This window comes from Eucyclogobius newberryi, unplaced genomic scaffold (assembly GCF_026437365.1).
Source record: "Eucyclogobius newberryi isolate DKJ021-1_F unplaced genomic scaffold, fEucNew1.0.hap1 SCAF_10, whole genome shotgun sequence".
NCBI classification, from domain to species: domain Eukaryota; kingdom Metazoa; phylum Chordata; class Actinopteri; order Gobiiformes; family Gobiidae; genus Eucyclogobius; species Eucyclogobius newberryi.
In genome coordinates, this window is record NW_027315724.1 from 30,845,764 (window position 1) to 30,863,315 (window position 17,552).

General features: G+C 39.4%; 1 protein-coding gene across 3 annotated transcripts in view; it reads left to right on the forward strand.

The window, feature by feature from the left end:
- The window catches only part of sik3 (SIK family kinase 3), a 43,330-nt gene that overhangs the window by 584 nt on the left and 25,194 nt on the right, over nucleotides 1-17,552 (forward strand). For all 3 annotated transcript variants that reach the window (XM_072454852.1, XM_072454868.1, XM_072454860.1), the window contains exons 2-3: nucleotides 13,510-13,626; nucleotides 16,416-16,479. In XM_072454852.1, coding sequence (XP_072310953.1) covers nucleotides 13,510-13,626; nucleotides 16,416-16,479 — 181 coding nt within the window. The remainder of the gene's footprint in view (nucleotides 1-13,509; nucleotides 13,627-16,415; nucleotides 16,480-17,552) is intronic.

Here is a 17,552-nt window from a genome sequence, read left to right on the forward strand (position 1 = left end):
CTGATGTGAATGTTTGGCCGAACGCAGAGGACAGAGGAAAGGGTATTGACTCAGATGAAAAGAGGAGACTGAGCTCAGACTGTAGCAGCTTAGCTTAGCTAATTAGCTCATTTGCTGTTTGAACAGATGTGCTTTACATCCAACTGTAATTGAAGCGCCTATTTTAGGTCAGATTCAGAGAACAGTATTGTCAAAGAAAGTCTTTCATGACTTCTTTGTAAACGATGCGGTTCTGGTGTAAAGTCTTACTCACAGGCTTCCATCGAAATCTGGACTCTTTAAAGTTGCAGTTTGCGGGTAAAAGTAATAATAACATAATAATAGTGGGCCCTTTTTTAAAAAGTCATTTTCAATAATTCAAGTAACTTTGCCGTTTCATTAGATTTCATTCAACCAAAACTCAACATTTTCCCCCCAATGTAATTGGAAAAAAAAGTTGCTATCATTATTTTAAATGATCAATGGGGTATTGCATTTTATCGAACATAATTCTCTTTTCATTACTGTAAAATATGGCGTGGTGAAATAACTGAGCGCCTCTATGTGTTTGGACAAAGTGCTGGGCAGCTGAGCTTGCACCTCAGCCTGTATGACCTCTTGTTGACATGTACACACATGAACATAGACTGTCACACACAGCCACCATCAACTTTGTGTGATGTTGATGTCATAATAACAAGAACAAATATTGAGGCCACAAGGTTGAAATGGAAACAGTTTTGACATCTCTAGCAGGCGTGTTGGAAAATATTTTAGACTTTGTAGACTTTAATAAATTGATTATGAAAGCTTGTGTTAGACTATTTTGTCTGGCTGAGTAATTTCAGTCCGCCAGAAGAAAAGGACCAGAATGACAACATGGCCTGTCGAATGAAAGGGAAGCCTATGTATGTTGACAGTGGTGGTCAGTGACGAACCACCGGCGGGTGATTTTCATAAACGAACAGCGTGGCGCAGGGGACCGTTTGCTCATGAATATCAGAGGGACAGGAGAGCATCTTCACATCACGAGCGTCAATGCAGACATCATGCATTTGAATAAGGTCATTAGCGGCTGGATCAAATGTGCAAAGGGGGAAGCCTTGTTGTGGTAGAGCCAGTGTTTGTGTGAAGCAGCTGACAATAGTTCTGACCTGGTTAGTGTGGTTAGATGCAGCTCGGTGATAAAACGGATGGTTGTTGGTCTCTACGTGATGTTATCTTGGAAAATCTAACTCTGTGTTTGTTCTACAGACAGTCTCCAGGTGATGTACTAGATTGACAAAAGTGAAAACGTGTGACCGTACTTAAGATGACTGGTGCATTGTTTGAAAATGAAAGTGAGCTGCTTTAGTTAGTTAGTTAGCTAGTCTACAGACACAATCGTTTGACTTTTTCCAACTTTACCATTGCAATTGTTTGTTTTTAATCTCATAAATGAAGACTTTTGTCTAGTCAGCAATTATTTTTTGCTTTAGATATTTTTTTTTTCTATTGTTAAGGGTAATGTTCACTTTCTTGTAGGAAAATTTGCCCTCTGCATACGACCCATCCTTCAGTGGTCACTGTGGTCAGGACTACCGTAGCTGGAGGATTTGACCTGGTGCATGTTTTGAGTTGATGGTGGAAAACTCACCCAGATTCGGGGAGGAACATGCAAAGCGCCACACATTATCGATATTAACATTGATTCATATTGTTTGGCATTTTGACTTTGGTCTTTGATATGAAACCTGGCATGTATTTGCATAGATTATCAAAATACAGTTACAATTATTTTAATAGTTGGACCGGTTGCAGCCCTTAACCCACTTTATTCTCGAAAGTTAGTTTTTTGTTGTTGACCTTTGGATGTGCCTCGTTGCAGTTCGTCGAATAGAGGTGCTACAGGCAAAAGTAAACGGCCTCGTTTGCGTTACAGCCAAAACAAATAGGAGCACTTTAGGAATCTGCCTCAGTGTTTGACTCGACTGCCACTGTTGATGCTTATTTGCAGTATTACTTTAAAAAACAGACAAAAGACTGTTATATTTATCCATGCTTTTCATCGTCATATCATCTGAACTAATATCATGGAACTGATGCACAAAATCACAGCAAGCCGGGAGGCAGCTTATTCTCGGGGACAAATCTAGAAGGAAGGCAAACACGGCATTAGTTGGCGATTAACAAAGTGTTTATGCTGTGTTCTTTCGATCTCTCTGCTTTTGAGATCACGCAGTAAGTAAAAGGTCCAGAATGTAAAGCCAGCGGACAACGGGTCATTTTCTTGTCCTCCCAATTTTCAGTTTGAGTGTTTTTTAGGCAAGAGAAAATCGTGAGCAGGAGGCAGAGTGCAGGCAGCGCATTAGGTAACAGCAGGCCTAATGTACTATGTAACATTTTCACTACTCACTCTCTTAGTCACACACACACACAGCTCTGACATCCAGCATCCCCTCGCTCACAGGCTGCAATGTGATTTCATTTGGCTCCAGCCACTCGGCTCAGAGCGGTTTGAGAGGCCTCACTTCTGCCTCACAGTCATGAGGCTTGAGCACACGGCCAATGAGGCACTAGCAGTTCAGTCAGCACAATGTATTATCCTTATTGCCTACTCTTCGCGCTCCTAAACAAGCAAATGGATTTTAGTTTTAATGATTGTCCAGTTAAAAATAGTTCGGCAGATCTCAAGCCAGTATGTGGTTTTGAGCTCAATATGGTCTTGCCTGGTGTGAATGTGCTGTGGCAGTAGAAGTGGGCCATATGTCGAAATTTAGATAATATTGTGAATGTTGTTTTGAAGATATGCAAAATTTGATCAAGTACATTGCAGCCACATTTTTCGTCAGTCAACTTTAGGGCGGCTGTGGCTACAGAAGTGGCTTATCACCACTGTAGCACTTTGTGAAGCTTGCTAGGTTGTGACATAAATACATGCCATGTCAATGTCAATGTCGAAGTTTATTTATAAAGCACACATACAACTTTAAAAGCCCAAAGTGCTGTACAGAAAGTGCAATAATGCATGGACACAATCAGTTAAAATTATCTTGTGTAGCTTTAAAGACACAGGACTAATGGTGCGTCTCCACTAGCCCTACTTGGCCCTACTCAGCCTATTTGTGTTTCCATTACTCTTAGAATCTTGTATTGTATCCATAGAAACTGTCCACAACAACCCAATATCCATAGAAACTTTGTGGTAAGCATGCAAATCTGACCAATCGTTTGGAGCAGTTTTGCTTGGTCTGGTTAAACCCGGGCTGAGCACATAAACATACCTGTTACAGGTTAAGAAGGGCTGGTCCAGATGCAACACACCGTTTCCATGGTGAACAGCTGGAGCATGTCATCGGCTACAGCCGCACACGGTGACCGCATTATACCTGAACAATGAGAGGAGACGGGTCACACCGGTTTCCACAACAACAGTGATGGTGTCACCGGGCCAACCATCATGTACTTTTCATCCACTGTCTTTGTTTTATAGAAGATGGGATGGGCTTGTATATTAATCAACCAAATGTGGTGTCAGTATTTATCATTCATCATTCTAAATACTATAATGAGTTGACCGTGCAGTTTACTAGTGTGATTTTAATAAAACAAAGTGCAAAAATATGCCAGTTTTAATCTTAGCCCTAAGCCTAACCCTTTAGCCTGACCATTTGTTTTTGTGCAAATGTGAAAGCTGTATGCTGCACCTAAATACATAATAAATGAATCTAACTATGCGATAAACCAGTGCACCTCGCTGACCATACGCTTATCTACTGAAGATCTTTTCTACAGGACAGTCATGCATTTATTTCTCCTAAACCATGTTCTATGCTCCACTTCTTTACTTTTTTTTTTGTGTCCTGTAACTATTATACAGACGGAAAGTTGCATAAATTCTATCTCTGCTGAAATGTTTCGTCCAAAAGTATAAAGTCCCTGAAAACGGCAGATGGATTTGCAGAACCCAGATTTCCCACTCTCATGAACATGTCTGTGGATTTGTACTTGAAGGCAACACTCCACTGAGTCATCTCCACACAAACTCCAAACACACGTACGCGCCACACTCGCGGAGAGGCAGGCACTATGAAACGCAGAATCCCAAACGCGGAGTCCGGCTTGTCAACGCTGAATTAAATGCTTGACTAATAACACCGGTCATTGTGTAGGTCTTCACTAGAGATTGCAAGTGCGTTTCGTTTACTCTTGCGACTAGATTGTGTCGTTTTGAAGAACCGTTTGTATCACGGTGACACGGCAAAGTTCAAGCGAGTTTGCATTTCAGTCAAATCGCAGCACGACTCGATCATTTGGCGAAAGTTCCTGATTCGGCTTTGTTTTTTGTGCGCAGTCCAACTCTGCTTTTGGTAACAAGGCGCATTCACTCTCGATGGCAAGCTAAATATAACAGACAAAGAGTAAATATAATGTTATAAATATGAGATGGAGAAAAACATGTACCGCGAGGTCAGTAAACACAACCGTAATTAATCCATATATAAGGCGCACTGGATTATGAAGTGCACTTGAGACAATGATATGCTTTTAAGTGCGCCTTATAGTGTGGAAAGTACGGTAATTGATTTGATTTTTTTTCTGCATATATACACAATATATTCAATGTAGTTGCTATACTTAAATAGTAATATAATACACAACGCCGTACCATATTGCATTGCTCTAACTTCAGTTTTTAAATGTATTCAATATTTTTTTCTGCTCTCTACTCTCACTGTGTAACATTCATCCTGCTTTTTGTTTAATGAAATGTCCGTTACTTCATTTAAGTTGTTATCCAGACTCTAAATGTGTAATGTGCTGAGAAAAAGGATTTATGACTTCAACAGTGTAGTAATTACTTCAAAATGACATGGGGGGGGGGGGGGGGATTTTGCAATGATTTAAAATATCTTTAAATCATTGCAAAATTATCAGTAGTTGGAGCTAGGAATGTCTAGTTATTCGGGTAATTGGTCATGTCAAATAATCGTAAGAACTAAGAAAATATTTGTGAGAGTAGTAGGCAGCAGCAGTGAGTTCTTTCAGCTCAGCCTATATTACATGTAAACTAGGGCTGGGTATTACCTAGTACCTCACAATACTGGCACAAGGTCCACGATACGAATCTCGATACTTGATACATGGATATCCCTTAAAACCGGTGTTTAAAAGTTGACTAAAATTATGTTTTTATTAAGTAGAATAACACAAATGCATCAGAATTTCAAGTTCACAATTCCTTAATATCAAAATACAACTGTTCTATGATTGCGTCACGTCTGTTGGTTAAAAAGTGTAGAACTTTGCAATTTATAACCACTTTATGTTGTTTAAAAGTATCTTGTATCGATAGAAGTATTGCCAAGAAGTCCGTCACGATATATCATGATATCGATGCATATTGAGTACAGCCCTAATGTAAAGTACTTTTGATCTGGCTGTTTTTGTGATATTCTTTTCTATTCAGACAGGTTGTAATCCTTTGAACTTGTGAAAGAAAGCAAATAAAGGAGACCAAAGTTGTTTGGTCTTGGTGCCATTATGCCATTAGTGAATTATTGTAAAATCGTGCCGTTTCTTTGCGCAATAATCGCACAACTAACATTTGCTACCATGTGCAGGGCTACTTTTCCGTATGTTCAGCCATTCACCCTTGCATTTAATGTCGTTCAGTAGTGCCGCATTCATGTTTAAGACTAATTTCTTCATTCTAATCAAATTGCCCTGGGCAGAGCTGGCGTCGTGCTTTGAGATATTGGCGTTGACCTGGCCTTCGAGGTAAGCCCCTTGTCTCGGTGATATGGGATAAGCCGTTACAATGCGTCACTGAAGGGTAAAACCTCACGCGTTATATCACCGTCTGCGTCCGAGCACAGCAGACATGACGCCATCACACCGTGTTTGGCTCAGCTAGAGATAAGTCAGAGGTAAATGTTTGTGTTTTGGATGTTTTTGTCACGCAATAGTCCTTGGGCGGTGAGAATTTGATATTGAATTGACTTAATTATACTAAAACTAGTACGAAATTATAGATACTGGAGAAAAATACATACAAATGCAAAATAAATAAACACAATAATAATAAAACGGAATGGGAATTTATACTTGTGATATGCAGGTCACAATTCAATTTAATATAAAAACAAAATAATAATTTTAACAATTTCGAAGCAAAATTTTGTATTTTTACCTGCGTTTTTAAAATGTTGTATTACTCTTATCTATTTTATTACATACAATGAAATGATTGTCCTTCAAGTTCAATTTCATAAAGCTGGTCACATACTTGAAGAATAGTAAAGTATTTTTCTGTTCTCTGTTTGTATGCTCTCTATTTTTATCGTTTTTCAATGGCACATCAAGATCGAGTGGGAATCGAGTTGTATCGGGTTGATATTTGTACTTTCGAACATCGGCCTCACATCTCTGGATCAGTTTGTTGCTGTTTCAAATCATATTGTTTGGAAGAATTGATCAAACTTGACATATTGATGCAAAAATATCGACAGAACTCATCGGGCAAAGGTGGATCAGTGTCAGCATCAGCCATGAAAAAAAACAACACATGGGTCAAGCTCTAATAAACACAATTATTTAAGATATTGTCTGGTACAAACATCTCTGCTTTTATTCTTAATGTAATTGTAAAATAAATTATACAGCCAAACTCAATGTGGATATTCTAAGGCGTCCAAACTAATCAATAATACATACCATTTTTAGCTACACTGCTGTACAATATATGACAATCACAACGAGACACATTTTATTCAGTTCCCTGCTCCATGTTCACGTCAGAAAGCCACGTCACAAACCGGTGCATTAAGCCTGATACGGTTTTATTCTTACTCTTTATCAAGTGTTTATAGATTTGTAAATAATCCGGAGACAGTGTTAGAGGTGAAACGGCAACTCTTTATTTACAGTAATGTTGTAGTACATAATTGATTCTTACAACAGGGAAGTGTATGATCATAAGTACTTTAAGGAGGTATCTGTGGTAATATTTATCATGGTTTTACACCTGTCGAATGGCAGTTTTGTGAAAAGTAAAGCGTTGAAATTCACAGGAATCTTCCATCCATGACTTCAATGTACAAGAATCCATCCAGAATGCAGACGATTAATGCGTAAGGAACACATTTTCCCGACAGTTCAAACATTCAAAGTTAAGAGTTTTTTGTGTGTCAAACAATAACAAAATGAGCTTTGGCCCTTGTTTACCTCAACATAATGTCACATCAACTGCCCAGGTCTTTCCAGGAAGAGTAATTATAAACTTCACTTATATTTTTGTTAAACTATGAAAAAGCCAAGTTAGTAATATCTTTAAATATATATATATTTTTATTACAAGAATACATTCTCAGCCACTTTAATAATCATTCACATGGCAACTAGCATTTAAAGTCGCGTTCTACCGATGTGCACTCTTGTTTTGACTGTCTGATTCACAAAGTGCGTCCTGTTTCGGTCGCTGCCTGTGGGAGGACGGCCGGGGCAGGTTCAGGGAGGACATGCAAAACCTCTAATCTTCTTCTGCTGCAAAGGTGTGAACCACTGAACAACTTCAACTGCGTTCACTCACTCTCACACTAGAAGTGGAATTACACAATGGTCATGACGAGACTGACAAAAACATGTCATTGATGTAATAGGTGATTCCACGAGTCAGCGAATCACCCATTAGAGGACCTCAAAACACTCGGGACCTCTTTATAGTGACGGTGCAAATTTTGAATATTATATATACAAATTGCGTAATGTTTTGTTTGTGTGAAATTTTTGATAACCGCATTGTTGTTAGGAACTTTTCCAGCTGTTGGGTAGTTTTAAAGATGAATGGGTCTTCAATTAATTGAAAAGTTTATTAGTAATATGTTGCATTTAGGGCATTTAAGTCTCAGTAGTTGAATTGTAAAGACGATGGTAATATGAATTTTTGAGTTCCAGACGTTTCTCAACCTTTCTTCAATAAAAATGCACTGAAATTGATTTGAAATATTTAAATTGAATGTTTTTAATAGCATTTCTGGATCCACAAAATGAACAACATTTTTAGCATTTTTTTCCCTGCCAAATTCTCCAGATTTTGGGCTGATACTTTTTTTTTTTTTAAACGTTGTGTTTATTGTTCTTTATTGTTTTATGTTTTGTTTTGTTTTCCTTTTAAGCCTGGATCAGGTTTTAAACAAAATGTCCATCGTTTCTTTTTTGTTAAGCTGAATTGTTCTCTTCTTAAAGTAAAGCCCAGCCTTTTATGTAGTGTACAAAAATATCTAATCGATCCTCAGGGTTTTGACTGAAAGCCCAGGGATGCGTTCCATTGAAACTTAATCCTGCAGCTCTTGCTCGCACGAGATGAAGCATTGGCATCCATACCATGATATAACGCGTCCACATTGTCATTGTTTATTCAGTGGGACGTTTCTCTGGCTTCATTAAAAAGCTGCAGCATAAACACTTTGAACACTCGCCTCGGTAAAATCCTCCTCCCGTTATAACAGTCCCCGGATGTTACGCGATGGATCCCCTCATGAAGATGATAATTTTCTAACGCCATCTGCGCTGTTTAACTAGAAGTAGAATTTGAATGCGCCTTTTTTACATGTCTTTGTTCTGGAGGTTGCGTCCAGACTGAAGTTAAAACCAATTTACATCTGCTTTACATGTCTTTCTGTCCTAAGTCTGCTCATCCCGGCGCTTCGTCACTGCCGCCGCTGAACTCGGTTATGTCTGCCGTGATATCGCTGCTAAGACTGGGAGACGAGGAGTTTTAATACATTTGTGATCACTCAATTTGCGTATTCATTTTTCATCCGGCCAGACTTTCCCTTTTATCTGCTATAACACGTTCAAATGATCGCTGGTGGAGGCCGGCACAAGACTATCTCGGTTAATGGTTGGATTTGTGTGAAAAATTACATTATTTAGCATTATTTGTGTATTAGAATGTCCTCTACAACAAAATATACTGTTTCTTTACTAAAAAAAAAAAAACGTCATCCTGACTTCCAACCAAACTAAGGCTACGTTCACATTGCAGGTCAAATCCAAATTTGTATCTGTATTTAAAACTGACCTGAACGTTATCAATAAGCAACATTTCCGGGATAAACATCACAATCCTGAGTCAAAGTGGAGAGAAATGGCAGAGGAGGGAGCTGAAAACTGTCAGCGGAAGAAGGAAGAAGTTTGCGAGCTAATCCATATACGGGGTGACAACTATTCGGGCCAAAATTGAGGCTTCATACCGTAATTGGGCGGAATTTGAGGAGATCGCGAAGGAGTTGGCAGAGAGAGGGACTAAGCGCTCCTGGCCGCAACGACGGCGGGAATAAAAAGCCTTTGTGCGAATTTTAAAGAAACTAAAGACCAAAATAAAAGCATTCCGTTCACACCAGACCACATTAAAACAATTCGTATTGGGCCTCATACCCTGCAGTGTAGCCTCAGTCAAAGAGATGGACCTTAACCATCATGGTAACGCTGACTGACTTACTTAACAGTTATTTTGTATTTTAAGAAGGTGCACATAGAGGCGCTCTGTGCATTTGACAGCGAGGGGGGGATGTCTTTGCTTTTTTTTTAACAACAGTTTGATTTCTTTGTCTTTTTCTATTCTGCTGTTGTGACGCTTCGGCCAATCCGCTTCAAATATCTGCCATGACCCCCCCGGGCTTTTCCCCACGGCTTTCGGCGATAGACGTTCCAGATTGATAATTGTGTAGAACTCAGGAATTGTTAAAAATATGGACCGAAAGCTGCTTTTTAACTGCAACTTGCAGATCAAACGTCATACTAGACAGCAAATCAGAATTAAATAATGTTTCCCAAATTCTTTCGGCCCAAAATTAAACAAATGTAATGTCGTTCGGGCAAATCCATATCCACTTTATTTATATATTGCATTTTACTAACCGAAACGGTTCCAAAAGTCCTGCTCGAAGACAAAATACATTACCTGTGCTCAATTTGATCAAGTATGTCCCAAAACAATAAATCCAATTAAATTTAAATTGAAAGCAAAACCATGAAATGGCAAGGAATAATTGAAATGAATAAATTGTTTGTATAGTTTTCTGGATCTTTAGCAATTTCCAATCTTCCCCATTTATGTTATTATATTCAGATCATTGTGTGCAGAAAAACAGCATTGTGTTGAACTCAATCTCTCAGTCAACGTTTGCCTTGCTCCTCTGTTGACAAACGGTCCGAGAGGATCAGATTTTGTTTGTTCTTGGCTGTAATCATAATGTCAGCCCACATGAAACTCCACATTCCTGACATACTTAGGACATGCACGATGATTCGATAGCAGAAGATGAAATTGTGCATCTCGAGGCTATAAAATAGACAGTAAACATCTTAGTGCCACCAAAATCATATCCTTGGAATTTTTCATTAAAAAGAAAGCTAAATTAGTTGTGGCTCTCAATAATAATTTCCTGGAGCACCAGGCCAGTGCAATAAAGCCAAATATATTTATATGTTGTTAATTTCCAGATATGAGGGACTGAAATATCAGTTTGCCCAAATATTGGGTCAGTATTTTTAATGTATTGGCTATCAGCCTTAAATTTATATATAAATTAATGATTTAGCTTTGGCCTATTGCACCTGTTGCCCAAAGAAAACCCATAAAGCTTTATTTAAACACGTCAGTGCCCTCTTCTCCAGTCTGTTGTTAAGCAGGGCTGTGGGTGAGGTTGCATTGATTCAAATTATAATTTGGAAAAAACTATGAATCTACATTTTGGCCCAAAATATCATCTGAGGTTATTGGCAATCTCCTTTCTGCATTTTTTAATTTAACAAATCTATAGAAATGATTGTTAAATCAGGGGAGAATACAACATTATAAATGCCATCATTAGTCCTTAGTACAGTACAGTGTATCTGTATTTGTTCTGATCATTAATTTGACTAAAGTCCACTGCTCTGGTCCTGTCTCTCATGTCTACGTTTCTCTGCCTCTGATAAAAAAAACACACAGTTGTTTTTGAGGGAAAACTTGGAAGATAATGTCTTTAACAAAGATCACGTTGTTCCACGAGTCGCGACGCGTTTGAATTACGAGCTCCTTTCAGGGACACAAAGTTCATATTTTAGTCATCTCTGGGTTGATTTATGTAGGATAAAAAATGACTGGAAGATAAATCTATTAGAATATAGCTGCAGTTAAGTCTGCTGTTTACTTCCTCTGTCTGGAAGGACAGGCGGCTGAATCCTTTCTTAAAATGTCAACACCCAAGACTCATCAAACCACGAGTATCAAGCCATTTGATACTATTTTGTGTACCATAAAACATCTTAACATCTTAGTGTTGTATAATACACAAAAATTATTGGTTCGCACATTGTTAAATGTTTGGGTCCATTTTTCAAACTCTGAATTGAGATTGCAGTGTCACCTGAGTAACATGGTCTTCCTCATGTAACACGGGTTTGGGCTTGTATTGGCTTTAAATGTCACTAGCCTAAATAAAGCCACAAGCGATACCTCTTTAGGCATAATACGTTTCCTGCCAGACACTTAAGATTTTTCACTAGTTTACTCATGTCCTATGAAAGCTGCTCGGTTATAATTGTTTAGTCCTGGGATAATATTATATAAGATTACAATCCACAAACTACAATACATGCTCAGAATAATTTTTATTGGTTAAAAGAGTTGTATGTATCAAATAGTTGTTTTGGAGAAATGCAAAGTTTGAATATTGTATCTGTAATAAGAACTACTAAAAGGTTGCAAAATAAGCTATTTAAATAAAAATATTGGCGTGTAGTCTTTGAAATGAAGAGAATAATGTATTTCTGCACGCTTAAGACTTAATTTTACAGTCTTGTCATGTTTTATGTAATACGTCAACAGTTACAAGCATGTTTTAGCACATTTCTGATGGATTGCAATAACACCCTCTAACTAATGTTAGAGATAATCCCCCAAAATATCAAGATAGTTAATTGTTGTCAATATCGCCTTCCTCTATTGGTCAGGCAATTTCAGAACCAGAAAAACAGGGATCAATGTCAACATGCATAAACTAAAACAAAGATTCAACAACATAACAACACACAAACATAAACGACAGCGTTCTCAGGTTCAATTTACACGTTTGGAAGACAGTGTTTGATACGTAGCATTTTAAAATATTTGCTACTTGCTTGTTGGTAATTATTAATACAATGTTTTGTCTGAAGATGTATACGCTTTCTGCAGCGTTAATAAATCCACATGTAAAAATAAAAAGTATATATTTTTGAACAACTTTATTCATAAATTGGAACTAGAAGCCGTCACCGTATTTTAACCTTTTATTTGGTTGTTAATGCATATAAAAAGTCTCGATGTACTATAGAAGTAATCGTTTGACTAGTCGACTACTAAAATAATTGTTAGAGTTGAATAGTGAGTTGAACAGTGTAAATGTAAAACAAGCGCACGATCTGCATTAAGCAAACATTTAAAGTTGACTAAATGATACAAATAACCCAAAGATAAACCAAGCTTGCACAATGCAGCAATGCCATTTTTAGCTGTACTCCTCTCTCCCGGGAGTCCCCTTTTTGGCTTTCCCCCACTTCCTCTTCCTGCCAGCACAGGAAGTCGGTCTTTTCCCATCTTCAGTGGGCCATCAGGCAAAAGAGCAGCTCGGGAATGGCCCACCAACATTCACTCTCACTGCGGGATAAATGCTTTCCATATTTTGTCTCTGGTGTGTCTATATTTGGCTGAACGCCTGTTTTGAAGCCGCTTTGTTAGTTTCACTTGATTAAGTCGTTAAAGGCATCTCTGGCCATTTCTAAGTCCTTGTCACAGACCATCACCGTCCACGTCGTTGGAGCTTTTGTGCCGGACGCTGTGGTTATGCAAGAGAGGAAGGTCACTGCTCAGGTCAGGTTTCCCAAACGAGGCACGAGTCCACTGACCGACCGTTTGGACACGTCAAGACTGGGCCCAGCAGAGGGTTTAGGTGTCTTTTTTCCAGTGAGAAATGACTCAATAAATTGGACTTTCTTGCTGTATTTGTCCTGCATCAGTGCCATAATATTTATACTTATAAATTGCACACAGACCTTTTGATTTAAAATAATCACTCATTAATTAATCATGCCCATTACAGGGTCATTACATATGAACTGTGGAAGCTGGGATGTTCTGCATGCTCTTTGGTCCTTTACAACAGTATCTGCTCATGACCCGTTTTAAATATAGTTTTGATGTAAATTAAGACCATTTAACTCGGGTTGGGCATTTTTTATTAAGGTTTAATTGCAAATACAATTGAAATGTCTGTAAAATGAAAACCAAAAGTGCAGAAATATTACCATACACTTATTCATCTTATTTAAAAGTTTACAATGAAGCATTGTTCATTTTTTCTGTAGCATTTCCACTATAAACTCTCCACTCATAAGTCAATTTTAGCATATCTTCAACACAAAACTCACCACATTATCTACATTACTTGAGAGAAATCACACTTTCTTTTTATGCAACGTTTTATCGAACTTTCGACTGACTTCTCGCGTTTGTGTCGACAGGTGGCTATAAAAATCGTGGACAAGACGCAGTTGGACGACGAGAACCTGAAGAAGATCTTCAGAGAGGTGCAGATCATGAAGCTGCTGAAGCACCCCCACATTATCCGGCTCTTCCAGGTACATCGCCTCCCACAGACACAGACGCTCTCTATACATTCACCGTGTTTAAAACCAGACCGTATCGCTCCTATAGCTATAATTACAGCCCCGCTCCTTCAAATTATGTGAAGTCTGTCCTCGGATACTGTGGGGGCTTTCATCTTCTTTCTGCTATCGAACTGCATACATTTAACGATGAAGGAATTCAGTTTGAAGCGATTTGACAACAAGGAATCGTGTATTAAGTTCCCCGTCGAAAAGCGGAACGTTATCGATTTTAAAACTAGTATCGATGCAAAACAAATCACAAAGTGGACCAAATGTGACCTTTTCTGAACCGTTTTAGAATGACTTTGAGCTTTATCAGAACTAGTGCAAAGAAAGATGTATTATTGTGTGTCTCAATGTCCTTCCCCAGTCTAGTAAGAAAAGAAAATGTCAGTCTATCGTCTAAAACATTAACCTAAAAAAGATAATTCGATCAACGTTGGTATCAAAAATCAAGTTTGAAATTTGGTGACGATGCTAAAAATACAAAAAAAAAGGGAAATGTAATGGAAAATGATTGTATTACTATGGAATTCAGTAGTTGTTGTTGTTGTTGTTGTTGTTTTATGGCGGTTGGCATCCAATTGTTGCATTACCGCCAGACTTTATTCTTCAGACTTTTCGTAGTCCTCAGACTGTCGTAGTCCGTGTTGTTGTTTTATGGCGGCTGGTATCCAAGTTGTTGTTGTTGTTGTTGTTGTTTTATGGCGGTTGGCATCCAAGTGTTGCATTACCGCCAGACTTTATTCCTCAGACTTATTACATTGCAGCCAGACTTTCTTCTTCAGACTTTATTCTGTGTTTCAAAGCCCATGAGTTCAAAGCACGTTAGAACATCCTCTTCGTCCTCATCCTCAGCACATTCTTCTACACACCCCAACTCTATAACTAACTAAACTACAACTTCAGCTTAAACAAACTAGTACTCGTAGTCCTCAGACTCTGTCGTAGTCCGTAAAAGTACTCCTTCCATTGCTTTGGTGTTACAAAGCCCATGAGGTCATGATATGTCTTTGTGACTAGAATAGTTGTTGTTGTTTCAGAGACTGACAACGAAAAGTCTGAGGAATAAAGTCTGGCGGTAATGCAACAATTGGATGCCAACCGCCATAAAACAACAACAACAACAACCGGCTTTATTCCAGGGAGACTCTTCTTCATCTTCCTCTCCTTCTTTGACGTTCGGTGCTTCCACCGTACAGCTTTATTCTTCAGGCTTCATTCTATAGGCTTTAATATTTCCACTGATGTCGCTGCTTGGTAGCCGTGCGTCTACGAGTCTGGGCGAGGACAGGAGACCACCCCCACCCCCATCTCGTCACTCTGATCACTCTGACTCCCCACAAGCAGACCCCCATCACTCCGACTCCCATTTAGCGCCTTTAGCCTGTTTTCTATATCTGCCCAATCAAGCTCCTTTGTTCCAAGGAATCTCCCTGCAGCTTTAGCAATGATCCTGATCCTTTCAGTTCTGCTTTGAGCCTGAGCAGCACAGTTTACAACATCCACCATAAAGAATACAAAATCCTCTCTATCCACAACCAGGGTATTCTCATTAATTCTGGAACCTGCACACTTGGGACCTCCATTCTTGAAACCTTCACACTTCTTGGGAGCCACGCTGGCCTTTCTCATTTCGCCCTGGATGGGAGCAGCGCTGGCTCCTCTCTCTGTATTTACTCTAAACTTGTTACTTGAAACTTTCTTGACTGCATCTGCATAGGATATATCTTGAGAGACCTTTATTTTATGCACCTCAGCAGCTCTTTTGCTAGAGAAGTGCTCCCACGTCACACTTCCCATACTCGTGATCTCCTGCACATTTACCACATCTTTGCCTCCCTCTACAGACCGCTGCAATATGCCCAAAGCGCTGGCACTTAAAGCAACGCAGGGGCGGTGGAACATATGGCCTGACGCTATAGCACATGTACCCAATGAACACCTTACTAGGCAGGCACCTCCCTTCAAGTGTTACCATTACCGACAAGCTGTCACATCTTACCCCAGGGTCACCTTCAACCGCCTAGCGTCCACCACCTTAGCTCCAGTCAAATTCTCCTTAACTTCATCCACAGACGTCGCCGTAGGGACATCTACGATAACTCCTCTGACCGTGTTTCTTTCAGCAGCAGACACAAGAATGTCCTTTCCACCCAGACGTTTAGTTCCAATCGCCTTCCGTTGCTGAGCCGCGTCCTTGCACACGACCAGCAGCGAGCCATCTCTAAGGACACTCGCACTCTTGATCACTCCCACAGCTACAGTTAGGCTCTTTGACAATGCCACTGAATTCCACTCCTTAAAGGATGCACTATCCTGTGCAAGCTTTATGATCACCTTACAGTCTCTGCTCTCACCCCGGACATCAATAGCTTCAGCCTCATCCTGCTGCTCATTCCCAGAACCCTCGGACGAGCTAAGGGACTTTTTACGTTTCCGGGCACGTGCAGCCAGAAAAGGCTGCTCCTCCACGCCGTCCAGAACGTCTTCGACCACCGATCCACTCTCCTCCGCCAGTAGTTAATATGAAGGCAGCATTCTTTCTGTCGATGCAGCTCTGCCTAGTTTGAGAATTCCAAATCCCCTTGGCATTTGTACGTTGATATCACACGGAATTTAACGTGCCAACACGTCGTTGAGCATTCTTTTGTAAACGCTTTTGACCTGAATTCAGTCTCACGATCGTTTCTCTCCGGCACGATAACACATATTCTGAACGAGCGGCCTTTGCTCTCTCTCTGCTCCTGTGTCCTCAGGTGATGGAGACGGAAAGAATGATCTATCTCGTCACGGAGTACGCCAGCGGTGGAGAGATATTTGGTGAGGGAGTTCCCAGTGACGTCGCACTTCTTTGGATGTCATATCTTTTGTGCTTAAACTAAATGTGGTTCATTCACACACGAACAAAAAAGTAAAATATGTGTTTCCAGGCTTGCTGAGATGTTTAGCGAGTATGTAAATGTAATGATATCAGAATATTGTACTGTGCTTGTATAGAATGCCATGTAACGGCTGGATAAATACGCTGTGTTTAACAAGTAGGGCTAGATTTGAATTAAGAGTAATGGGAGAATATTGTAAAAGAAAGTTATTTTTCACAATCTTCTTTTATGTTTTGTACATATGTTAATCTTTGTCCTGTTTTTTTTCCTACCTCCAGTGTAAAATGACCTAAACCAAGAGTATTATAAGATAAGATAAGATAAGATAATCCTTTATTGTCCACACATGGGGAAATTTCATTGATACAACGCAGTAGATACAGAGGAAAAGGACAGATCACATGAATTAGTCATTCATTATGATTCTACAGGTCTAAACTGGAGCTAAACATTAATTTATGTAAATGTAAACAGGGATTGAAGCAGGGCTGAACTAGGTCGATCCAACACACTCCACACTGACACATTATGCTTTTATTTTATAACTTTATTGGTGTAGTTTTGTTTAATTTAGTTTATTTCCCCCCTTATTATATTACACATGATACATTTACACAGCGTTTAATGTTGCACAGAGCCCAAAGGGAGGAAAGTTTCTGGGCGCCTACAGCTGCCAGACTGTAGAGTATACACACAGAACCTGGTACTTCCTCCTGGCACAGATCTAATACATTATACGCATATAATAAATTCACTTCGTAATTGTCCATGTGCCATAGTTTATACATGGATTGTAAACGGCAAATAGAAAATAGAAGGGAACCGCTGACTTCTGGTGGAAAACTGCGGCCTACTGCTGATGAATTGGCAATGAAAAATACTATTAGAGAACAAAGAAAGTACAGGACAGTGGGGGGTCGGTGAAAAAGCAATGACCTCTTAAAGGCAGGAGAATTAATATCACGCAAACATCTACGACTCTTTCTATATACAACCTTTGCATTATGGATA